The sequence below is a fragment of the Tenrec ecaudatus genome, chromosome 14, assembly GCF_050624435.1.
Source record: "Tenrec ecaudatus isolate mTenEca1 chromosome 14, mTenEca1.hap1, whole genome shotgun sequence".
Taxonomy (NCBI): Eukaryota; Metazoa; Chordata; class Mammalia; order Afrosoricida; family Tenrecidae; genus Tenrec; species Tenrec ecaudatus.
The window spans coordinates 40,838,946-40,865,597 of record NC_134543.1 but is presented as its reverse complement, the minus strand read 5'-3'; the positions used below and the strand labels follow the sequence as shown (position 1 = coordinate 40,865,597).

The following is a 26,652-nucleotide window of genomic DNA, read 5'->3' as shown; positions in this document are numbered from 1 at the left end:
TTCCAAGACTGATTTCTTTGTTCTTTTGTCAGTCCATGGGGCTTTCAGGATTCCTCACCAGCACCATGGCGTCATCATGAGTTTGAATACATTCAATGGCAAGTGGTCATGAGTAATAATTTTTTAATTACCTCAAAAGTTCAAAATAACATCATTTTGAATGCTCTCTGTGCCTTTCCTTCTCTTCTGAGAAACAACCTTTATCCTAAATTATATGCTTATCATTCCTACTATGCTCTGATATTTTTCAATTTTTATACCTATATTTTCTTTATATTTTTACTATGTGCTTGTGCCCTGAAATAATCTGTCTGTTTTCACGCTGGTAAACTAACACATCAAGCATATGTCCATTTTCACGCTGCTAAACATATGTCCATGCATACATTCTTTGATTGAATTTTTCCCAACACATCATTATGATCCTTAGGTTTATTTTTCTGTAATGAAAAGTCATTCTCTTAGCTGTTGATGGACATTTGGGTTGGTTCCAGCTTCTGCATTCATAAGCATTGCTACTAGGAGCCATTTAAGTTTCAGGCAAAAGCTTCCTTTGGGTACGTTTAAGAGCGATCACTGGGTAGAAGGTACCCGTGCATTCTAATCTCAGTGCTATAGGAATTTATCAGTTTTATTCAAGTCAGAATCACTGTTCCACAGGTCTCCTACCCAGCACATGGTGTTGTGAGATTTAATTTTTGCAAGAAGTGCTGGCTCATGGTTTTAATTTGAATTTAACTATTCCTGATGAGTTAGAAGTCTTTTTTGGATGTTTACCGGTCATTCATATTTGTTCTCCTATAAAAGGATTCTTCAAGCCTTTATGCAATTTTCATTAGTTTGGTCCATTAAAGAATTGTGTTATATTTTGGAGACGTGTCCTTTGTCGATGTATCTGTTACTAATCTGATGGAATGGGCCTTCTATGAGATACCCACTAATATGGAGGAGGTCTCCTCCTGGAGTGGTCTGCAGGTTTTATCCTCAGTCTCTTATTGTCTACTAGGTGGTCAAGAAAACTGGAACGTAACAAATATCCTCAAGGTGAAAAACTGGCCCTACAGTTTTGCCTGTTTCTTTGTATTTATAATTTAACCTAGTTTGGGTCTGTAAATATTACTTAATTCTTTGCCTGTATTTTAGTATGTTTTAATCATTTTAAGTCTGTATATATATTGCATAAATTTTCATTGCTTTCATAGGAAATTTATACCCCCTTTTGTTTTATTTACTATGAAGTTTTTGTGAATCGGGTGATTTGCAAAACAGATCAGATTTCCATTCAACAATTCGAACGCATTTTGATTTATGCGATCCCCACAGCAGAACATCACTTATTCAATTCGTCCAAAGACTTTCGTTTACATTCTTCCTCCTCCCTAACCCGTCTGAATGTTGTCCTTGGATAAATGTTGCCCTTTTGATTCAAATGGCTGCTTTTTCTGAGGTATCCTTAGTGGTGTGGTTCCCCTTATAGAACTATCTATATTGCTGGACTGTTGAAGGTTAGTGTAGTTCCTGATCTGCAGGGTGACGAGGGGCCGTCGTCTGGGAGGTACCATAAGTCTCTGACCAGCGAGTAGGTCTTTCTTGTGATACTGAGTTTTTTCTCATTGTTTGGGACCTGCTCTCAGAGCAGGTGGTAAGGTAGCTAGGCACCATCTCGGATGCAGGGTCATGGCGGCTGGGATTTACCTGGTCATACAGTTTGTTTGTTTATCTTCTTTCATCGTGATATGGTTTTCTTCTCTTTTTTTAAAATCATTTTATAAGGGGCTCATACAACTCTGATCACAACCCATACATAAATCAATTGTGTAAAGCACATTCGTACATTCATTGCCCTCATCATTCTCAAAACATTTGCTCTCCACCTAAGCCCCTGGCATCAGGTCCTCATTTTCCCCTCCCTCCCCCCTCCCTCAAGAACCCTTGATAATTTATAAATTATTATCATGTCATATCTTGCATTGTCCCACGTCTCCCTTCACCCACTTTCTGTTATCCATCCCCCAGGGAGGAGGTCACATGTAGATCCTTTTAATCGGTTCCCCCTTTCTAATTCACCTTCCTTCTACGCTCCCAGTATCACCTCTCACCACTGGACCTGAAGGGATCATCCGCCCTGGATTCCCTGTTTCCAGTTCCTATCTGTACCAGTGTACATGCTCTGGTCTAGCCAGACTTGCAAGGTAGAATTGGGATCGTGATAGTGGGGGAGGACGGGGCAGAGTAGGAAGCATTTAGGAACTAGAAGTAAGTTGTATTTTTCATCATTGCTACATTGAACCCTGACTGGCTCGTCTCCTTCCCGAGACCCTTTAGTGGCCTACAAATGGGCTTTGGGTCTCCACTCTGTACTTCACTATGGTAAGATTTTTTGTTCTGATGATGCCTGATACCTGATCCCTTCGACACCTTGTGATCGCACAGGCTGGTGTGCTTCTTCCATGTGGACTTTGTTGCTTCTGAGCTAGATGGCCGCTCGTTTACCTTCAAGCCTTTAAGACCCCAGATGCTATGTCTTTTGATAGCTGGCCACCATCAGTTTTCTTCGCCACATTTGCTTATGTACCCATTTGTCTTAAGCAATCGTATCATGGAGGTGAGCCACAATGATATGATTTTTTTGTTCTTTGATGCCTGATAACAGATCCCTTTGGCACCTCGTGATCACACAGGCTGGTATGCTTCTTCCATGTGGGCTTTGTTGCTTCTGAGCTAGATGACCGGTCATATAGTTTATTGGAGTAATTGTTTCCACACATCTTAAGTTTTCTTTCCCTTTCTTAGGATAGGGAGAGACTAATAATTGTGCATTATATGGCCACTCATGAACTTTTAAGCTCCCTGTTTCTGCTCACCAAAGTTGGATGGAGAACCCTGTTTTTGTAGACTGTGTTGTGCCAATTGATGTCCCCTGAAACTATGGACATTTGTCCTCAAATCCAGCAACTCAGTTCCACAGGTGTTTACTTATGCCTAAGAACTCTTCATCACTTTGCCCCAACAGATTATGTTCATGGGTGTATTTGCAGCATAACTAAGTACAGATGTAGAGATAGCTTCTGTTGAATCTACAGATATCCATAGGTTTACTCTCCCGCTCCCTCTAACAGCCATTGCACCTACATGTCTCATGTGTCTACTTATAGATCACCATTATTTCAGGATTCTGCATATAATATTATTTACCTCTGCTTTATTTAAGCTACTTTACACATATAATTTTATACACAGTGCTTTTTTATATAGGAAACACTGCACTTTTGTATAACATTTAGTGCCTCACCCCCTATTTTACCTTATAACTTGAACTGTTTTCCTTTTTGTAACAAACACATCATTAATTAAATTGTAGTTGTTAAGTGATATTTTATAAATTAAACTGTAATTTACTTAATCATGTTCTGGTTAAATAGAAAATTTTTTTGTTATTTTAACTAGTACAATAATGAGAAAAGAAATTTTGCTGTGATTATGATAAGAGGTGTATGAGCCCCCAATAAAATGATTTTTAAAAATAAAATAACAAAAAAGATATTTTCTCTGCAAAAAGTTTTTTATGCTTAGGATTATTTTTTTTATTTTTTTACATTTTATTAGGGGCTCATACAACTCTTATCACAATCCATACATATTGTATTGGACAGGGTTCTCTAGAGAGACAAACCAGATTGCTAGTAATTATATATAAATATATTTATAAAGATAGATATATAATTCAAGAAATAAACCGTTAAATAATATACAGATAGATAATACAAGAAATTAACAGTTAAGTTATAAAGCAGTGATACACTAGCAGTCCTTCAAGTTTTTGAGAGCTGCCAGTTACTAGTCCCCTTCTGTAGAGAGAGCTGGGCTATATATACCCAGACAGCAAACAGCAGGGCAGGTCCCCAGCTGTCATCAACTGTCAGTCCCCAGCTCCAGAGATGAACATTCCAATCATGTGGGCTTAAAGGGACCTCAACTTACAGTGACACACTCCACATGCTAGGCATCCCACAGGTAGTGTACCCCTTTAAACTGAGGCACAGAACAAGCAAGCCATTTATCCCTCTGCCCTTCAGTTAATCCTACTTGTGTTTATCGGCCAGCCTGGCACAATAAACTATAGCACATATACATACATCAATTGTATAAAGCACATCTGTACATTCTTTGCCCTAATCAATTTCAAAGCATTTGCTCTCCACTTAAGCCCTTTGCATCAGGTCCTCTTTTTTTCCCCCTCCTTCCTGCTCCCCCCTCCCTCATGAGCCCTTGATAATTTATAGATTGTTATTTTCTCATATCTTGCCTTATCCGGACCCTCCGTCCCTCCTCCCCCCCTTCTCTGCTGTCCATCTCCCAGGGAGGAGGTCACATGTGGATCCTTGTAATGGGTTCCCCCTTTCCAACCCACTCACCCTCTACTCTCCCAGTATCTCCCCTCACACCCCTGGTCCTGAAGGTATCATCCACCCTGGATTCCCTGTGCCTCCAGCTCCCATATGCACCAGTGTACAACCTCTGCCCTATCCAGTCCTGCAAGGTAGAATTCGGATCATGGTAGTTGGGGGGAGGAAGCATCCAGGATCTGAGGGAAAGCTGTGTTCTTCATCAATACTACATCACACCCTGATTGACCCATCTCCTCTCCTAAACCCCTCTGTGAGGGGATCTCCAGTGGCCGACAAATGGGCTTTGGGTCTCCACTCTGCACTTCCCCCTTCATTCACTATGGTATGTGTGTGTGTGTGTATATATATATATACACATACATACACACACATTATATATATATACACATGTATTATATTTTTTTGCATGATGTCTTATACCTGGTCCCTTTAGCACCTCGTGATCGCACAGGCTGGTGTGCTTCTTCCATGTGGGCTTTGTTGCTTCTGAGCTAGATGGCCGCTTGTTTACCTTCAAGCCTTTAAGACCCCAGACACTATCTCTTTTGATAGCCGGCACCATCAGCTTTCTTCGCCACATTTGCTTATGCACCCGTTTGTCTTCAGCGATTGTATCATGGAGGTGAGCAGATCAATGATTTTTGTTCTTTGATGCCTGATAACTGATCCCTTTGGGACCTTGTGATCATAAAGGCTGGTGTGTTCTTCCATGTGGGCTTTGTTGCTTCTGAGCTAGATGGCCGCTTGTTCACCTTCAGTCCTTTAAGACCCCAGACACTATCTCTTTTGATAGCCGGGCACCATCAGCTTTCTTCACCACATTTACTTGTTCACCCGCTTTGGCTTCAGCAGTTGTGTCGGGAGGGTGAGCATCACAGAGTGCCAATTTAATAAAAGAAAGTATTCATGCATTGAGGGAGTACTTGAGTAGAGGCCCAATGTCCTTCTGCCACATTAATACTAAACCTATAAATATAGACACATAGATCTATTTCCCCATCCTCATATATATATTTGCATGTACATGTCTTTGTCTAGACCTCTATAAATGCCCTTTGCCTCCTAGCTCTTTCCTCCATCTCCCTTGACCTTCCTCCTGCCCCACTACCATGCTCCGTCCCCACCTGGGTTACAGCTATACCTCTTCTTTATGTAACCTTACCCTTGATCATTCCCCACCAGGCCTGCCACTCCCCCCTCACTACCATTTTGGGTTCCATGTTGTTCTCTTGTCCCTGTGCTTGTTAACACCACTTCCTTACCACCACCACCACCTCCCCCTATCCCAAGTCCCCCCGGAACTGTCGGTCCCGTTGTTTTTCCTCCAGATAGTTAATCCAGCCTGTCTTATTTAGACAGACCTGTGGAGACAATAACACGCATGAAAACAAGACAGAGGAAAACAAAGCAACAGTATACAGCCAGACAACAAAACCACAACAACACACCACTGACAAAGAACAAAACAAACACATCAAGAAAGAAGAGTTTGTAGTTACTTCAAGGATCGTTTGTTGGCCCTTAGGAGTGTTTTCCAGTCCAGTCTGTTGGGGCACCACGCCCTGGCCCCAAAGTCCACTTTCAGCATTCCCTGGGGACCTTGCCACTCCATTCTTGCTGTTCCACTGCTCTCCCCCAGTGCTTTGCCTCGGTGTGGTGGGATCAGGTCAGGTGCAGTTCGCACACTGTGTCTCCGGTGCTGTCCCCTGTATCACGGTTGCTAACTTAGGGGCATCGTGTCTCATAGTGGGGCCAGCCATGTTGTTCTCTCTGTGGACTGGCTGCTCTAGACAGGAACATCATCCTCATGGCCTGGTTGGCCAGGATGTGCTCCACTCTCTCCTCCTCCCCCTTCCTCTGCTCCCATGTGCTCTGGTCAGATATGTCCATCTCCCGAGGGATTAATTTTTTAAGATAAATTACAGTAGTTGAATTATGGGTCAAAAGATAATGATATTTAAAATGATAATATTTTTTATAAAAATTGTATCAATTTACACCTTACTGGCATTGGATTTGTTTTTTGGTGTCAGAAGGTGCTAAGAGTGTTAAAGGATGCAATTTCATTTTACTTAAGAACTTTTTCTTTAAATCACTTCCAACGTTGATATTTTAAGGGCAGTCTTATCTATCTATTACATCAATTTGCATTTATATAGTCTATTGAGAGGAGTTAGTCAATTCAAATGTATTGAAATACATTGAATAGGAAACTATAGAATCATCCTATTCCTGTTTTTATTGGATATGCAGAATGTATTCTGGGATGTTCAGGATTTATCACACTACATAAAATTAATGCCATTTTCTTGTGGGAAGGGGGAGCAGGGAGGGATGGGAAAATGAGGAGCTGTTACCAAGGGCTCAAGTAGAAAGTAAATATTTTGAGAATGATGAGGGAAAACAAATGCACTTGACACAATGGATGGATGTAAAGATTGTGATAAGAGTTTCACGAGCCCTCAATAAAATGATTTTTTAATAATTAATGCCATTTTTTTTCTAACTGTGCCTCATTAGGTGTCTTGAGAATTACGAACGCTATAGAAACACTAAAGAGAAAATTTGTACTGACTTGGGCAACATGGAGACCTCTCTTGGGCAGTCCATGTCCCGGTTGCCGCTGTCTTACAAAGAAGCCTTGGAGCGCTCGGAACAGAGCAAGGTAATGGTCTTCTGTCCACAGACCAGCCTGTGCAGGTGAAAGCAGCATGCTGGGACCCGAAGAAGGCTTTCAGCCCCGTTCTACACAAACCAAAATCTAAGGAATTAAATGGAGCAACGAGATTTAATTAATCGCATTCATGGGACAGTCCTCTTCCCAAGAAGCATATTTTGTCTTTCTCGATTGCTCCCTTAAAGTTTCGCGTTTCGTCTTACTTTGCTGGATTCCGGTGGGTCAGTGACTTTTCCACTGAGAGTCTCCTGCCACTCTCGTGGCCTCCACATTCTGTTACTGAGCAAGTTGGATGTTTCTTCTGTTTCATTTGTTGGAATCTGTTGTATGGGGATTTAAGGGAAGACATCCGAAATCACCTGTATTCTATGAATCCCTCATCCTCCTCGACCAATAAAAACCCAAACAAATCCATAAACAACAACAAAAACAAATGATTGCCTGGGTGGTTGATCAAAGTGGATAAAGTAAGGGATTTAAATCAAAACTGCATCGCGTTTTTAAAGCTTTTCACCTTTGGAAATCCACTCTTAATAGAAAAATACTCATTTGGGGCTTAATCTTTGTCCCTGTGCTCCCAAGCATGTTGCCAGTTTATTCATACACAGATGATTGTCAACTGGTGGCAATGGACAGTTACTTCCAAAAGAACTGTTAAAAACAGTGTCATGTAGTGTTATGTACATGTTTTGATAATAAATGGTTCAAGATTTTTAAACACTTTATGGGTTTCAGAAAAAATGTACACTAGACTTTATATACCTTCTATTCCTTTTATTTTGCTTCTAAGGCTTTGGTGACAAATCTCCAATCGACTAAAGAAGAGCTGCTGAAACTCCGGCAGGTCCTGAGGCACCTGAGGGGCACGTGCACAGACAAGGATGGCGCGTGGCTGCTGAGAAGTGTTGCTGCCCTGTGGGCGAGGTGGCTGCGTTTGCTGGAAGCCGCTAGAACGTGGGAGACGTGGTGTGGGGAACTACAGCAGGAATGGAAAGGTGTCAGCGAAGAGGTGAGTGCTTCGTAGTTAACAGTTAAATCTTCTGGGATCCAAACAAATGCTCTTTGTTTTGTTTTCATATAAAATGAGTCTTCAACCTGTACTGTTTATTTATATCCCAAATACCAGGGTGCTTCACCAAGTTCATGGTGAAATAGAATGGAAAGATAATGGAATTTTTGTATGCATTTTTTTCAAACCCCCCCCCCCATATATAACATAAAAATGCTGATTCAAGTCTGGTTCTATTCAAATAATTCCAATAAATGATTCACTTATTTCTATAAATGTGCAAATTTGTAAATAACTACTTGTTTTTGTAAGCTTTAAACTCTTTATTGTGTAGGCAATTTAAACCTCCTTAAAATAACTCGCCCTACATAATACTACAAGTGAGAATTAGCTGGTGTGAGTGATTGCCAACTCATTTTGTGTCAGGGAAAGCCAGCCCCTAACACATCATTATGGGTCCGGTAGGCGCAATTGTACGGCGATAATAAGTAAAGATCATAGTAAAGTTATAGAGAGCATGAGAGATAGAAGTATAGAAATAAATGGGAGTCAGACACAATTCATGGTAGCATGCTCACCTCAGCCCCACTCAATGGTCCACGTGGAGGGAGAGAGAGAGTTTAATGGTAGCCCCGGCACCTTTTATATTCTCTGGGGACATTCAAGCCCCCTAATTACAGGTGAGGACATACGTCACAGGAAGGGGCTGTACTATAGGTAATACAGTAATCAGAAGGGGTGGTCTAGGGACATACACGCAATAGGAAGGGGAGGGATTGGGGTTATACATGTGACAAGATGGGCGGACCCTAGATTCAAGATGGCGACCTAACCTTGATCATCCTTGGACGGGTTTGACCTCAGGGGGTCTCCTACACGGAAACAGACAACTACTATCCTTATCAGAAGGAAGTGGGCCCTATTTGTTGTGGGATAAACAGTGGTAACTACTTGCTCTAGATGGCTGATAGCTCTCAGGGAGAATAACCCCTGACCTACTTCTGATGACCTCCAGGTATAGTCATTCCCAAGCAGCTGTCTGGCATATATTTGGGGGAGACAGCTTGGGAGAAATCCTTCTGTATCCCACAATTTTGAAATTAACTACAATTGTTTTGTATGGGTGTAAGAATAGCAGAGAGGATGTATGTTTTGAAAACTATCTAAAAGAAATCTTCTGTAATATGTCTACATCAATCACAGATCTTGAATCAGGACAATGGATCAGGACTTCAACAAAAACACAAATGGGCAATAATAGACCACGCACACCCCTGGCAGAGTCCCTGGGACTCTGGTGGGCCCTTTGGGACAGAGTAGAACTTCCCCTTTGGGTTTCAGAGGCTGTGAATCTTGACGGAAGCAGAAAGCCTCATCTTTCGCTCACAAGGCTGCCAATGGGTTTGAAAAACAGCTATGAAGATTACCCCATTGGCCATCCCCAGAAAATCTAAGCCTTCTCTGCCTTGGATTTAACTGGCCCAGCTGATCACCTTGGATCCACTGATTTGTTTGATTTTTTTTTTTTAAACCAAACTCATTGCCATCAAGTCGATTCTGACACACAGCCACTCTTTGGGGCAGGGTAGAACTGCTCCGTGGGTTTCTGAGACAGTGACTGTTTACAGGACTCTAACGCCTCCTGCTGCTCCCCTGGAGCAGCTGGTGGTTTCAAACTACTGGCCTGTCGTTAGCAACCCAGTGCGTCACCCGTTACACCGCCAGGGCTCCTGTCCTTAGGTACCAGCTATTTGGAAAGGACATTTTTAAGTAGTTTGGAATTGTAGGGCTAGTGTGTTAGTCTGAGTACATTCGAGAAACAAATCCACAGAAACTCATATGTATAAGAGGGAGTTTTCTATAAAGGGTAAGTGCACATTAAGAAAGCATCCCAACCCAGTGCTATCCAAGCCCACAAGTCCAACATTAACCCGTATGTTCAACACCAATTACAAATTCCTCCTCAGTCTCACAAAACACACACAATGACACCGATTGCAGGAGGAAAGCCGAATCAGTGAGCGTGTAAGCATCTCAGTGCTGGCAGGGGTCTCTACATGGCTGCTCCAGCACCCAGGACTGCTTCCGGATAGGTCCATGTGGCTTCTCCTCAGGGATGTCTTGCAGGAAGTGAGCCTTGTCAGCTGAAGCAGGGAACTGGCTAAGGCAGCAGCACCCTGGTCCATCCATCAGAAAGCAAGAGACCCAAGAACTAGCAAGGGAAGGCTCACGGAGCCATTTATCGCTCCGCCCTTCAATTAACCCGAAATGTGTTGATTAGCCACATAGGCACAATAAACCTTAACTATCTCAACTAGGTACACAAAAATAATTTCTCCCTAGTCTCTCTTTGGGAGAAAGATGAAGCTGCCTGCTCCTGTAAAGATTCACAGTCTCAGAAATCTATCAAGAGTCCCCATGCATTCTAAGTATTTATGCTTTCCACTTGGTTACAGTGCCTCTCTATTGTTGCTTATCCCTTCACAAATGTGTCTTCTTGATTCAGACCCTTTTTCTTTAGAATGTTGTCATTATTCAAAGAAGCATTTGAAGCTACTTTGTCAAGCGTGTAGTAGGAGCAACAACAGTAGCCACCAGCCATCCAGCACTTACAGGGTGCAGGCACCGTTCCCAGCACTTACATGGAATACCGCATTGGTCCCCACGAGAATGCTGTGAGGCAGCTATTTGAATGGGGCTCAGTTACAGAGGAGAAAATGAGGCACAGCGGGATTGAGTCGTGTATCTGCGTTCACAATCCCGTGGGAGAGGAGGATTCACATGGACAGTCTGACCCTTGCCCACTGTGCTGTCAGCTTAAGTGAAACTATTGATTCAAAGATCGTAGGTTGATAAGAGCGCTTAAACTAGCTTTTATTAAGCAAAGATTATGCCCTACAGTGATCTCTGTGTGTGCGATTCTGGTAAACGGGGTGCTTCTCACGTGTCACAACACACACTTCCGTTTTTCACATGGATATCTGACTACACAGTTGCCTGGAGTCAGTCGCTGGGACTTGTGGCGACACCCGGATGTTAGGGCAGAACCTTGTTCCGTTGGGTTTGCGGTCTGCAGCTTTTCCTCGGAGCTGCTTCCAAATGGACTCAAACCACCAACGTTCAGTTAGCAACTGAGCCCGATCATCGATGGCCCCTTCCAGGGCCTCATATAATAGTAATGTATCTTTATAGAAGGAGTGGTTTCCATAAGTCGATGCTCTACACAAATAAAACACCATTGCTGATGAGTCAGTTCTGACTCTGCACCCCGATGGGACTGACCAGAACTGCCTCAGAAATTTTCCATTTTTATGGAAGCAGACCGGTGAGTTTGAACCTCTGACCTATTAGCTGGTGGCTGAGGGTGTGAGCTAGCCGGTGAGCCCCCAGAGTGTTTTCGTAGGTGTTTGGTACACTAAAATTTGTTTTACAGTTTTACTTTACAAGCTGAAAAACAAAAGTTAAAAATTTTTTAAATCCCCCCTTTTACCACCTTATTTGTTTTTGTTTGTTTAAACAGAAACTGCTTGATATAGTTGTTCCTTTTTTATTTGCTCCGGATCATTATGTAGGATGGTCATAATGTGCTGGGATAAAGTCATACACTCAAACTTGCTTGGCAGTAGAAGGCATACGACAAGCAGACTCCCAGTTTCTGTTTCCTTCACCGTTTGCCTGCCGCATCTGATCCGCTCTCCCTTTCTAGACCGTACTTCATCATGAGCTGTGAACCTGGAAATGGTCCGACCAATTTTATTACAAGTCTGTGTTCAAGGGAAACTACAGGTGGCTGCTGAGCCTCTCCTGGGTGGGACTGTGAGCCCGTCACGTTCATGGCGGCCCCTTTCTGACTCAGGCTCCTACCAGGGGCTCACCCGCCAGCAGTCTGTTTGTTTGTTTGTTTGTTTGTTTATCCAACAGTCATATTGGCATGTCATCCACATAGCAAGCTATTCAATTGTTCGGCCACATCAAGAAGAGTTGTACAAACTTTACCACAATCAATTTTAGAACATTTTCTTTTTCCCTGCCCTCCTTGTTATTTATGTAACTTTTCTTCAACTCTGGCAAAAGTATAGACGAGAAAACAGTCACCAGTTCGGTGACTTGTATGTGTATAACTCAGGGTCATTGAATATACAGTGTCATTGTAGAGCCATGGCTGTTATCGCTCTCCATAGTGTTCCACCGCCATTAACATGAACTCCGTGCCCCCTAAGCAAAAGCTCTGCCTTCTTTGCCCATGGTAACCATAGGTCATGTCTCGTTCCTTTTTTCTTTTTGGTTGTTTCTTGATATAATATTCATAACATATACTTTCATAGTTAGACCGCTTCGGAAGAGAGTTGTCTGCACATCATCACAATTAACCAGCAGCTTATTTTGATAATGCTCCTGGGGGACAGGAGTTCGAGACCAGGAGGATGAAATCGGAAAGGCTGGTGCCCTTAGTGATAGACTCTGGCTGGGTCGTGGTTCCTGCAGCTTTTCATTTCTCGTTCTCACTGGCACGGGCGTGGGAGCCCCATGACAGAAGCTCCCTCCCAGGAAAACCCAAACCCAAACCCACGGCGTGGAGTCGATCTGGCTCATGGTGGCCTTCGTAGGGTCTCTGAAGCTGTCAGTCTTTACAGGAGCAGACAGCCTCAGCAGTCTCCTGGGGAGGGGCTGGGAGCACCATCAGGACTAATTACGTCCTTGAGCGGCAGACCTCCTTCCTCCAGCATTTCAATATATATTGGAAGCGATAGCCCGTAATTATCCTGTCAATAAAGCAATTCTCTTCTTTGCTGAGTGGTTCTCTGATCCCGAAATACAAACTCCCTACCATCAAGTCGATGCCAACTCATAGCAGACCTACAGGAAACCCCTGTGAATTTCCGAGACCAGCACTTTCAGGGAGTAGAAAGTCTCCTCTTTCTCTGCCGGAGCAGCTGGTGGTTTCAATCTGCTGACCTGGCTGCCCCGTGTGGAACCAGTACGCCACCAGGGTGCCATCCTACCAAGTTCGTCTATAGGAAACCCATCACGACCTCATGGCAGTCATTGTTTCAAGTTCACTGGAAATGTTATCTCTTTTTTCTAGCGGAAGTCTGCCCAAGATCCAGGACTTCTAATTCAACTGATTTTAGGATTGAGATCGTGGAAAATATAAGTCCCATCATGAAAGGCCAATGTATGTCTATCCCTTGCTTCTGGTACCCGTGCATTCTACCAGTTGGAGACTCGGTTAGATTATATGGCTCAAGTGGCAGGAGAGCTTGCACCGCAGCCAAACCCGCTCCTTCTCCGGGCCTCTCAAAAGTGACCGCACTCGGAATGCGCGCTGCCTGCGCGGCTCTTGTAGGCCCACCCAGTACTGCGCCTCGAGCTGAGTGATGGGGGACAAGATGAGTGACTTGATTTTACCTTGCCCCCTGCAGGCGGCATTGATGTTGGAGCCCCAGGCAGTTGATAGACTTGATCTCCCACCTTCTAGCATGTCTGGCAGGCCATCCAGCTGAATATTCCCTGATTCAACTGACATGGTACCATCAATATAGTTCACCAGTGAGTGTGAGGTATTCCATAATCTTAAATCATGAGTTGCCTGATTAAGGACATTTGAAATTCTCATCCCCCTCCTTTGTCTTTTTTCTGGGTTTAGCACTGAAGGAACTCAATTTTCCAGATATATGGTATATTCGGTTATATATTTCAATATTTTTTACTTGTTGTTTGCTGCCCTTGAGACAACTGATGAGACCCCGATGCAAAATGGGCTTGGATGGATATCCTTTGTAGGGTTTTTCATGGGCTGATTTTCAGAAGCAGCTCTCCAGGCATTTCTTCCTAGTCTCTCTTAGTCTGTAACTCTGCTGAAACGTGTTCAACATCAGAGCAACATGCAAGCCCCACTGATAGACAAGTAGTAGCTGTGTTTCAGGTGCATTGTTGGAAGGTGAGACTTCTGCCATTGAACTACCAATAATTCCCTTATTTCCAAGCCATTGCCATCAAGTCAGTTCTGGCTCAGAATGGGCAGATTAGAACTGCTGGCCCAGGGTTCCTAAGGCAGTGGATGTTTTCAAAAGCAGACTGCCACTCTTCCTTCCGCAGACCTCTTGGTTAGTTGCTCAGCATTTAACTGCTGCCCCACTGGCCAGCAATGTCCTAACAAGTAGTTCATGCGCATTTGACTTGGGTCCGTAATTTGGGCTAATTTTTCTTTCATAGTTTTTGAAGTAATTAGAAATGATCAGACGTTACTATTTTGAGCACATAGGAATGAAAAGAAACCTGTACACACAGTTACCCATCCGGTAATTAGCCAGCCTCGAATGCTTAGAGGAGGCAGTTTGATGGAGCTCAGTCTGTATCCCTGTGGCTAACATTAAGGACAGGATTGCTTTTTATGACTGAAGTCTGAAAAATGGAATTTTATTACTTTAAGGAGCTCTTCAATACCAACACACCATTGAAATTATGGGATCTGTAATTGGAAACATGGGCTTCTGATGATAAAGGAATTATATTCCCAACATTGCATTGCGCTAGGGTGTGCTCCTGGGCGCTCTTCCAAGAGCCAGGATAAATAGGCAAAGCCAAGGTGCTCTTTCCAGACCTAAAATGATGAATGTATTTGATATCGTTTGGTTCTTTTTTTGCTCTTTGAATTAGATCGAACGAGAAGCGATTATCTTAGATAATCTTCACGAAGACCTTCCTGAAATTTCCAAAACGATCGAGGCAGCCACCACAGAGGAACTCTCTGCGCTGCTAGGCTCTTTCTGCCAATACGAAGAGAGTGTGGAGAGGCAGCAGCAGATCCTGGCCCTGCTCTTTCTGCGCATGAGAAGCATCCAGCATGTTCCTGAAGACGTGAGGGCTGTAGAAACTGTCCCAGCGCTCCAAGAGGTTGCCTCTATGCAAGAGCAGTGCACCAAGTAAGAATTGGTTTGGAGACCTGCGAAGGAACTGTGTCTGACCCAAGTTCAACATTTAGAAAACATTGAATTTAGGAAATATCTAAAAAGTATCATCTGACTCCTGTCAAGTGATAAAACCAAACTGAGTTGAGTCTGTACTAGTTGGTGTACAGAGGGATGGAAGCGATTAATAACCCAAATTAAAACAAGCTCAGGTTCTCTATCCTGGATAGTTTCCCGAGTGACTGTCCTTCAAATTTGTTTCTTTTGAAAAAATTTCCCATTTGCTGTTTTACTAATTAAAGCCCACTCTCAGATCATGTCACTTATTATGAGAGCAGACAGCCTCATCTTCCTCCTACCGATCAGCTTAGTGGGTTTGAACCACTGATGTTGTGGTGAGCAGCCCAGTGCCTACCCCACAGTGCCACTGGGGCTTCGTGCTTTTCTCACCATGCAAGATATAGTCATAGTAGAAAATGTAGAAAATTATAAAGATTATTAAAAAATCATTCACTCATCTAGCACTCAACAATTGCTGCCAGTGCCTTTTCTGTATCACTTCTCATCTTTTTCAATGTTAAAGTTATTCAATAATGTTTTTATTTTTAAACAATTTAAGATCAGACTACTTATACAGTTTTGGATTATACTGAGTCACTTATATGGTATATATTTTTATACATTAAGTATTATTTAATTATATAACTATATAATATTCTACCTTATAAATATGTCACAATATATTTAGCCAATCCCCTAATTATAGAATGTTAAAATTCCTTAGATTCTTTTTAACTTTCAGTCAAAAAATGCAATGAAAAATTAAAATGCAGTGGATAGCAGGATCTTTTATCTGGAGCTGTGGTTATTTCATTGAGAAAGATGGTTACTGGAATCATTCAGTGAAAAGACATACTAATGTAAAGGCTAGAGATGTTTATCAATTCGCCTCCAAGGAAAAGTGTAGTCATTTAAACTCACAGCATATCAATGAGAGTAAAGAAGCTTCAACTTTCCAATCTAGAGAGGGAGCATGGAGATGAGTCTGCAGAAAGGTTTTCTTTTATGGCGAGTGGTGTTGTCTGTCCCCTTAAAGCCCAGCCATGGCTGAGGTCCCATCTCTAAGGCATTTTCAGTTGAGTTCCAGGATTACATGGGGCAAGGGGTATACACAGGAAGGGCGGGGAGGGGGATGGAGGACAAAAATGGCAGGCAGGATATAAAGTGAAAAAGAATATTTGAGGGTGAAAGTGTGGCGAAAATTGTGGTTGAGTGATAGAATTTATATATGTAAATTTGATATGTATGGTTGAAAAGTGGCATTTTTCTGTTTGGCCAAAAAAAAAATCCCTTTTGAGCTATACAGCCATTGTGTTCATTGTTAAACTAGAACTCTATTTCACAGAACAGATTAGAAAACAATTTTTGTAATTTTTCGTTGCTGTCTTTTAAGGCTTCTTAAGCAAGCTCAAAAAAATAAGGACTTGGTGCAGGCCGAAATCCAAGAAAGAGATTCCTTCCAGAAAGAAATAATGGCGTTAAAGAAGGCGCTTCACCAGAGCCTGGCCTCTCTGCAAAGCCTGGACTCGCAGGGTCGCCCAGAAAAGACAGACCCAGTTGAGGTATGCGAGACGGGCTAGCGAATGTTGCGAGTACAGGTTCAGGTTCTCTGTGTTGTATCCACGTTCTCGGGATGGAGGTAACTGGGCTCCAGCGGGAGGGCAGTGCTCCCGAGAAAGAGGGAGCACGTGCAGTCGATGGCTCCCTGCCATGATGGGGGCAGAGCCGTGGAATTTGAGTGGGCTTGGGCTCCAGCCAGCCGAGTGGAAACCAGGCCGGGAAGGTCGATCCATCTGCACCACCCAGGCCAGGTGATCGTGCTGCCTGCTGCATGGGCTTAGCGAAGATGGCCTTTAGACTCACATCGTCGTTCGGTGCCACCAAGTCCGTTCCAAGGGCAGGAAACACCGCCTGGTCCCGCACCTGTTTGAGCCCATTGTTGGAGCCACGGTGTCCGTCCGTCTTGTCGAGGGGCTCCCACGTTTCCATCGCCCCTGCGCTGTACCAGGCATGTTTAGTCGGTGCCAAAACCTTACAACTCTGAAAGGGGCTCGGCACACACTAAGTGAACTCATTTCTTCAGCCTGATTGCTTTTCTTCAGGCCAATCCTGTGGTGAAGGTAAAATAATAATAACCAAAAAGCAAAACATGTTTGGAAGTTTATTCAAAAGTGGCATGTTGTTATTTACCAGAGCTTTGGGTCCCTGAATGTTGAAAAAGTAAAGTAACTCCTCACAATGGTCTTCAGGGAAGCCATCCTTGTGTGCCTCTGAATGGAGATGGGGCCCCTGGGCTAGACCAGTCTCACAGGACTGGACCGAAACCTTGAGCTCTCCTTTTGTGGGGCCCCGCATTGTGCGTAGACTTTGCCTCAATAGATTTGCTCTCTGCTGAGGGTGGAGGAAAGGGAAACAGTGGCCCATCAGAATCCTTTAAAACGGTAATCATTCTTCAGTGCAGTGACTCAATCCATTAGCACACAAAATGCTACTGAACAGCTACTGTGAAAGAGGAGTTGGGGGTGGGCGGGGAGAAAGCCCATAGTAAAGTCCAGAAGTACTTTTCCACTTGATCTTTGGGAAATTTTCCCAAACAGCCGAGTCGCTCCTTTATAATTGCTGCGGGAGAACGGAGATCAGATTTTGTTTCTAGGCCACAGCCAATAGCCTGTTTGTTCAGGTCTTTTATCTCCCCAAACCCACAGTCTGTGCTGGAACCGGAAGCCTCCCTGTGCAAAGAAGTTGAGCTCGGCGGGCTGTCTCATTAGGTGAAAGCAGACACTTGTCCCTCAAGCCGGGGCTTTTAGTGGCCTTGAATCATTGTGATGATAATGGAGAAAGCAGCAGAAATGGCAACAAGTTCATAACAAACAACTCCTACCCACCCCACTCCCCTCCAAAAAAAACACAAACTTCTTTGCAGCTTTTTTAAGCTCAGGACAGCCAACTGAGACAATTCTATCTGAGCTACTTTCGAAGCAGGGCATGTTGTAATGTCTTTCCACAACAATGGTCTGACATTCCAAAGAGGTATCAAGTTTCACTCTTACAAATTAGAAGGCATCATCTGACTGACCTGAGTAGCTCCCAGGCTCCATCTGTTTGTATCAATGGTGAAGTTTCCTTCACCGATGTGCTAGAAGGCGGCTTCGGTGAGAGCGGTTTCCCCTCTGCCTGGTGAGTGTTGAAACTTCTGCTGACGTTTTCAGGAGCTTCAGAGCAGTCTTAAGAAAGAACAGCTGGCCTTCGAGGAGATTATGGAAAAATTGCGAATCAAGTATTCTGAGATGTATACTATAGTCCCGGCAGAGATTGAATCCCAGATGGAAGAATGCCGAAAAACCTTAGAAGACATAGATGAGAAGGTAATGGTCACATGTGTGATGCTGTTGCTATTTATTTGTGGAGGGAAAGAATAGAGACGAGACGGTGTCGTTGAATATCACATTTTCACTTACGGCTGTTCCGGTAGCGCGTGGTTGACAACTCTGCGTAATGTCTGTTGAGATGAAGGCTCTCTGGAACAGTGCCGGAGGTCGCAGAGTTGGGTGGTCTGTTATTTTCAGCTTTTAAGGTGTTTTTCTTCTCCTTCATTTTAAGAAAACACTTATGAATCATGCTGTACTCCTCTGTTGTCTTTTGCTCCCAAAACACTCAAAGTTTTGTCTACGAGCAGAACTTGGCTTCCAAAGGGATTTACAGTAAATGCTTGAAAGTGGAACCCAGGGCAATATGAATTCAGATTTCACGACTCAAACTGAAGTGCTCTCAGCATGAGCGTGAAGTAATAACGACAGGATTCTCATAAAGCAGACCTGGGCAAACCGCGGTCCCTGAAAGCCCGATTTGAAGAAAAGGGCATCAGTGTTTTATATGACTGGAGAGATCAGTGCTCAGCAAGACAGTTGATTGAATTATAAACCAGCTGACCGGATCCCACAGAACAAAATTCCTTTGGTCTGGCATCAAAAATCACAAAGTAGTATTAGGCTGCCTTAGGAGCCTAGAATGCTCTAGTAATCTCTAGTGGTTACATTATTAGGTGTGTTAAGATAGCTTGATAAGTAAATTGGACCTTAAATGTACTCGAAACATCATATTTCAAACTGAGATGTGAGAATACATCTCTAGTTTTATGAGAGAGCTCTCTGAGGATGATCTAACCCATGTCAAAAACATGCCAACTAATATATGTGCGTAGCAAATCTTACAGGGTTAACTCACAAGAAAGTCTGCTATGAGTTACTCTCAAGGGTCATGGACTATTGATTTTATTTTAAGACAATCTAAATGTTTTGAGAGCTAAATATTGTTCTCAAGCATGTTTCAAATAAAAATGACTCCCCCTTTCAAGTGAATTAAGCATCAAAATCAATCGTCCAAATCTAGGGTTGAAAATCTCAGCTGCAACGTGTGTATATGTAGCAAACAGCAACTGATTCGTCTTGGTTGACGTATTTCAGATTGGTTGACCAATCTGCCCGCCATTCTGTTTCATTCAAATGACTCCTTTAAAACAAAAGCTGTGTTTTCTTCTACTGTGCCTAAGTGAGATTAATTTTGTCGAACACTCTGGTGGTAATATGTCACACAGGAATAGAAAGCCAATGCGGGATCGAAGTAGTAGCCTTGGTGCTGTGAGGAGCTGTGGGACACAGATAAGATCTCTAAGGAGCAAGAGTCGGGCGTCGTGGTTAGCGCCTGGGATTGAGGCTACAGATTCGGGGCTTCTCAGGACAAGTTCAAGGACTAACTTGACATGTGGCCTCAGTCAAGTTTCCTGCTTCCGGTTTCCAATCTCTATATGATCTCTTTAGACACAGTGATTCTCCTGAGCATTGAAAGGAGTACACACAGGGCACAATGCACTATTTGCCTGAATAAAGCCTTATCAACATAGCGTAAAAAAAACCACACAAACCAGTCAGACACTGGGGGGTGCGGGGAACGATACTTGCAACATCCCTTTATTATCTCTTTCAGCAAAAGTTATTTTCTTAGGAAAATCATTCTGATGAAAGAATTGCTGTCCAGTTGCTAGAATTCCGGTTGTGGTGAAAGCACATACTGGGACATTTCACACAGGGAAGATTAAGCTCTGTGCCTTGCAGAGAAATGGCTCATTTTCCAAAGTTATTTAGCCCAACTGAATATCAAGGTGGTGGTTTCGTGTTCTGTTATTAGCTGAGAGTCGCTTGGTTCTATTGGAAACAGGTCTGTGTGGAGAGTTTCTCATCAAGTGGAGAGTGTATGAAATAAATCATTTATCTCCCAGATCGCTCTTAGATTCTTTGACTAATCGGGGTTTGTTTTGAACACTCCACTCAGTGGTTTTGCTCATTTCAGCACACACATATCCTCGATACATCTCCTAGATTACACTCAACACACATTTTGTGTATGCTTTTTATTTACTTATTTTATTTGGGATTTCATTTTACTATTTCTGTTCATCAGTTTAAAAAAATTGTTTTTAATTGTCAATTGCATTTCACATCATCCCCTTGGCATTCAATCCTGTAAGCCTCTTATCGACACTTCCAGCGCCCCGTAGTTCATCCTGTCCTTCCATCTGAGTTGTCTTCTCCTTCTACTGAGTTACTGTTTCCCCTTCACCGAGTTCAGCAGCGGTCTATCCTCCAGCCTATTGCTCATCGCCTTCCCTGGTTGCCCTCCACGGTAACCGCTAAAATCTGTTACCTGGTAGAAAGTCTCTATCTTGTTTGTTTCCTTGTTAACAGTGGTCCTTTTGCCATCAGCCCCCTTCACTCCGCACAGTGTCCTCCTGGTCCGTCCATGTCGTGAGGTGCTTTGTGGTTTCATCATTGGGCTTTCCATTGCATTTCCACCCTCTGGCTGTTGTGATCAGTCCTCTGATGCAGACGGGGGTAAACACGCCTGTTAGTACTCTGGTTTTCACTTCACTCGGGGATCTACTCCGCAGAGGCATTGCAGGATTGTAAGGAATTCCTATTCTGCTAATCTGCTTTTCTAACACACATGTGCTGTACGTTTCCATCATTGTAGAGAATTTTTTTATATAAGTAAAATGACATAGTGTTTACTTGTTGGGATTCTGAGAACACCTCCCAGCCGAATGCGCCTTTCTCCTTGGTGACAGGTTAGCAGGGAAGTCTCTGAAAGGTCGCCCTCGTTCGCAATGAGGAGAAGGATTGAAGAAGTTAACAACGGGCTCCACCACGTTGAAAAGATGTTGCAGCAGAAGAGCAAAAACATTCAGAAGGCTCAAGAAATGCAGAAGGTACCATCCTTCTTTTATCCCCCTCGTAGAGCGGATCCTCCCCCCACCTCCCACCCCAGTTCAGCCTGCACCTCACGGTGCGGGCTTTGGCTGATTCGGACACACAGGGACCCTAACCCAGTGTTGGCGCACGTGCAGTGCCACCTCCCAGAGACGTCGTGGCAAAGGTTGCATTGAAAGGCGCTTCTTAGTTTTCCATGGTGGGAATATTCCCAGATGGGTGAGAGAGCCTGTGATCGCAAAACTGGCCTTTTCGTAATGTCTTGGGAATGCCATAATTAATTAGGAGATGAAGTACTAAAAGCTTGTCTTTAGACTGTGAAAGAAAAAAAAAAGGAATCAACATTTCAAATTGAAACATCGTCGGAAGTAAACTTTTAGGTAAAACTGGCCATGTCGCATACAGTTCTCCCTCTCGAGTCCCGGTCAACTCCCGTCCAAGGGGAGGCTAGTGCACGCGGCCAGCACTTTCTTTTTGCCGCAACTTTAATCCCATCAGAACTGTTCTTAGTTCTGCTTTTAGCACATTTCAAGTGTCCACCCAGCCCCTTATACTATGACCTTATCACCATTGAAAAGTTAGGGTTGTGCTGGCCTGGTCATCTGTTGTTCACCTCTGGAAATGCCCAGATCTTTCTGCTCCTCTCCTGCCAATTCCAACGCAAACAAATGCAGTTCCAGTAAAGGAGCTGAGACCAGGTGCAAAATCCCATATTGCATCACGGGTGGTGCCTCACCATAAATGGAAAGCCGTGCCCGTGGTGGTGCTTTGGTAGCATTTGCAAGGGCGAATACGAGTTGAAAACTAGGCATTAGCAGAGCCACCCAGGATGTCCTCCTTCAAGTTGATTCATGATTTTCTTCTCCAGAAAATGTGGGATGAGCTAGATCTCTGGCATTCGAAGCTAAATGAGCTGGACTCCGAAGTTCAGGACACTGTTGAGCAGGACCCAGGGCAAGCTCAAGAATGGATGGACAGTTTGATGATCCCCTTGCAGCAGTATCAGCAAGTCGCACAGAGAGCAGAATCGAGAACCTCGCAGTTAAATAAGGTATGGCTGCAACACATCGTAGCTGTAGATCACGTGGCAGCATCGAGATGGGTTTCAAACAAACAGCAATATAAAGAGGCAGTCTGCTTCCTCTGTAGCCATTTCTCAGACCCAAGGCAAGAGCCTCGTGGGCACTAAGCTGACAGTCTCACTATTGGGACTGACGTGAAGGTGTAGCAGTGCAAAATGACGCCCAGGACAATTAGTTGAAAATTGTAGAGTGGGTTCTCACAGCGGGTGATGGAAACAGGTGGTTAACAGAAATGACTCGTTGGTGTCTCCGGTCAAGTGGTGCCCAGCGCGAATCAGACATGCTAGACTTTAGCTAGGCCTTTGATGGGTCGAAAGTCTGAGCAGGCAAACAAGCCCAGATTATGCGAAAGTCAACCCACAGCAGGACTCCAGGAAAGCTTCGTGCTTCCCAGTAGGTGGAGGAAGACCAGTATTGGAAATTACTCAGACAATCTTGGGTCCAGGAAGGGAGAAAAGTAAAAGAAAAACTCATTTGCAAACAAGATACGCCCTCTCTTCCAAGTAGGGGTTCTGAGCGGGTGGGGCATATATGTGACCTAGGAAGAGCAAGATGGGATCCTGGTCTTACAGGAAGACAGGTGTGCAGGAAGCAGGAGGACAAAGACGAGTCTCGTTTCAGACACTGGTGGGGGCGGGGAACGATACTTGCAACATCCCTTTATTATCTCTTTCAGCAAAAAACTCCATCGGGAAACTTGCAGAGGCAAAGGTTGGGATAGAATGACTAATGCCCTTTCCCCTGCGATCAGGTGTAGACTTAAATATTGGAAAGACTAACTTGGAGGGGCAGGGAAGGAGGGGGCGGTGCCAGATGGCCCCAGGCGTGGGGACAGGAGACGTGCAAGGCCTGATACAGCACTGCTCACAGCAGCGACTTCTCCAGGAATCAACCAACTCAAGTAACAGGTATCAGGCTGAATTTAGTCCATGTCGCTTTCACAGGCCACACTAAAGATGGAGGAATATAACGACCTCTTGAAGAGCATTGAAGGTTGGATAGAAAATACCAGTCGTTTGCTGGTCAATCCCGTAGACTATGACTCTTCCAAGATGCTGAGTCAGCATGCTAGCAAGCTGCAGGTAAGTGTTCTTTCAACGGTTCCGGGGATGCATAGATTGCAGGTGGTAGTAGCTCAGCTGACCTTTGTGATGATTTCTTTTCACCATCAGAAGCTTGGGAGGGTGAAAGGCCCAAGACAGGGATGGGATGTAGGAGACTAGAGTCTAGTTCTTTCATCCTGAAAATGACTTTACGGTTTGGAGCTCTACTGTCTCTTCCATGGGCTTCACTTCCTCCCATCTTTGAGTAAGAGAGTCGGACTGGATGAGGTTGAAAGAGGGTTGTTAGTAAAATTCAAAAATGGTCCTCAAGACCCCCACTTCCTGGTTTACTTGACCTCCCTACATGATCTGCCCCTCCCCTCCCCCGCCACCCCCGCCCAAATGTGGCCATGAACATGAAAATTCTGAAATCATCGCTCCCTTGAGAAGGTTGTAGCATATGACAAAGGTGTCCCAAACATGATTACATTACATTAGAGAAGACTCCTTGGTCGCAGACTGGAGAGAGTGTCTCCTACTGACTTTGCACATAGAAGCTGCCATGCAGTGCGAGGGGCAGGTGGCTAGGATAGACGAGGGCAGACGAGGGTGTCTAGGGTAGGCTCTAGAACAGGGGTCCTCAAACTACGGCCCGCGGGCCACATGCGGCCCACTGAGGACATTTATCCGGCCGGGTGTTTTTGCCCCGTTTTGTTTTTTTCCTTCAAAATAAGATATGTGCACTGTGCATAGGAATTTGTTCATAGTTTTTTTTTAAACTATAGTCCCGCCCTCCAACGGGTCTGAGGGACAGTGAACTGGCCCCCTGTTTAAAAAGTTTGAGGACCCCTGCTCTAGAAACGCGATGTGATCCGCTCCCAGCCCATTGCCATTTGAGTAGAGGAGGACAGTCCTACATTTGAATCTGCCAACAACCTGGCTGATCTTGTAGCCCATCCTGACTTCCAGAAGATGTGCATCCTGGTTTCACCTTGATTGCTGCCTTGTGAGATCCTGAGAGAGGACACACTGACCTTGGAATTGATGGGATAATACATTTCTTTTATTACAAAGCAGTAGACAACTAATATACAGTTCCCTCGGGGCCCAGCCTCATCTGACTCTCTAACTGCACCTTTCCTTCCCCTCTGGCAACGCCCCAGGGGCCTTGCGACTTCAAGCATGTAGGCAAACAGGAGGAATCAAAGTCTGTTTCTACAGGGCTGCCGCACATCTTCCCACCACTGAGCCCTGCTGCTGGGTTCCTCGTGAAGGCAGAGTCCCCTTCTCTAACACCGTGGAGCCAGGAGAAAGAATGGCTTATAAAAATGGTTTTTTAATAAGAATTTTCACAGGAATCAGACCTCAGACTTGATTCCACTCCCTTTTCTATCTGTGTTCATTCTGCTGCTTCATCGTACTTGATGTTTGAGCATTTGGGGCATTTTCCCCCTATAGTAACAGTTGCAAAGATACTACATTTTCACCCTTTCTTCTTCTTTTCTTCCTCTGCTCACCTGTCATTTCTTTAGTTTCCACAGCCCCCTTTAGGTTAACTTTCCACGTTTCCAAAGCATGCTGGTCTTCCTTCTTACATCATCCCTCTGACTCACCGTTTTAAAAAGCTTTGCCAGGAGAGCCAGGGGAGATGCTTTCCCCCCTCATCTTGTCTGTTTGAGTTAAAAGAAACAAACTACAAAAGTGACCTCCAGTCAAAGCAGCCGGACTTCTGCTCCCCTCTGCTGACCCAGTTGTAAACGTGTGATGGTGTCTCCCCCAAATCTCAGAGCCTTTTGAAATGCTAGGCTTTGTTTATCAGCTGCCACTGGGTGGGAAAAGCAGGGGCCTGGGAAGGGGCTGTTCTTTTTCCCACGGGCAGTTATTGCTAGAGGACCAACCTGACATCCTCTTTCAAACAGAAGTCCGTCTAAAATAACTAGCTGAACATGATTAGTGCATCTTAGCCCTTTCCTGAAAATTCTACGTGTTCCAAGCACTGATTTTGAAGATGACATCTAAAGATGTTCCAAATCTCTCTTCTAAGCGATCAAGTTTTAATTAAAAGCTTGTTCAAATTGCTCTATAACCTTTTGCCTGAGTTGTATTTATAAAAATGATTTTATTGCCAAATGATCATTCCACAAATACTACTTCTGTAATTTAGAATGATTGAAGCATAAATGGGCTTTTAAAATAAAAATATTTCACCCAACTTTATTGAAGTGTAATTTGCATACACTGAAATACACCCAGCCTAAGTGTGCTCTTAGATGACTTTGGATCAGCTTAGTTTGTAAGCCCCAGCACTGTCAACAGAAACAGTTTCCCATGCTCCTTTGCTTTTCACCTGGCACCAGCCCAAGGTAATCACCCCCATCTACTTTTTAGCTTAAACGTTTGTCTTTTCTACACGAATGTCTTACATAATGCTTTTGAAATTCATCGTTTGTTACCTGTATCGGCAGATCATGCTTCTGATAACTGAGTCGTGTTCTGTTGTATGGGAATTACATGATTGGGGCTGTTTCCAGTTGGGGAATAGAGGAACAGTTAAGTCAGAAATCATTCCTACTACAGTCCCTGTTCATCCATGCCCGGGCTCGCTTCAAACAGCACAGGTCTCAGCACTTCTCTATTTTTAAGGGTTTCTTTGAAAAAAAGGCCTGGAGTCCTGGCGGTATAGTGGGTTACATGTTGGGCTGTTATCCGCAAGGTCAGCAGTTCAAAACCACCAGCTGCTCTGTGGGAGAAAAATGAGACTTTGTATTCCCATAGGCAGTTACAGTCGGGTAAACCCACAGGGGCATCCTACCCTACCCTAAAGGATCCTAAAGGATCACTGCGCGGACGGAATTGATTCAGTGACAGTGGGTTTGGTTTGTTTGTTTGTTTAAATGGTTCAAGGGGGTCTGCTGGGCCAGTTAAATTCAAGGCAGAGAAGGCTATAGCGACTGGTTTTGGGACAGAATTCAGAAATATCACAGGCTTGTGGGTGCTGAGTCATGCAGATCCATCACAGGGTACTGGCAGCAATCTGGCTCAGCCAGCAGGAAGGGGAAGGTGGGGGTTCCCAAGGCCCTTCTTATGAGAAGGCCACGCCCACAAGGAGGCACCACCAGGCTGTGTCCTGAGTGACCAGTTGAATCCCAGCCCTACACTTTAATGGTTTCAAGTAGACGCGAGTTATGTAACTGCCAC

At 44.1% G+C, this 26,652-nt stretch overlaps 1 protein-coding gene across 4 annotated transcripts in view; it reads left to right on the top strand.

Annotated features, from left to right (window-relative positions):
- SYNE2 (spectrin repeat containing nuclear envelope protein 2) overlaps positions 1–26,652 on the top strand; it is a 284,685-nt gene that overhangs the window by 124,593 nt on the left and 133,440 nt on the right. For all 4 annotated transcript variants that reach the window (XM_075531883.1, XM_075531885.1, XM_075531884.1 and 1 more), the window contains exons 49-56: positions 6,930–7,074; positions 7,877–8,095; positions 14,756–15,021; positions 16,460–16,628; positions 18,276–18,431; positions 21,188–21,328; positions 22,198–22,380; positions 23,356–23,493. In XM_075531883.1, the coding sequence (XP_075387998.1) occupies positions 6,930–7,074; positions 7,877–8,095; positions 14,756–15,021; positions 16,460–16,628; positions 18,276–18,431; positions 21,188–21,328; positions 22,198–22,380; positions 23,356–23,493 (1,417 nt within the window). The remainder of the gene's footprint in view (positions 1–6,929; positions 7,075–7,876; positions 8,096–14,755; positions 15,022–16,459; positions 16,629–18,275; positions 18,432–21,187; positions 21,329–22,197; positions 22,381–23,355; positions 23,494–26,652) is intronic.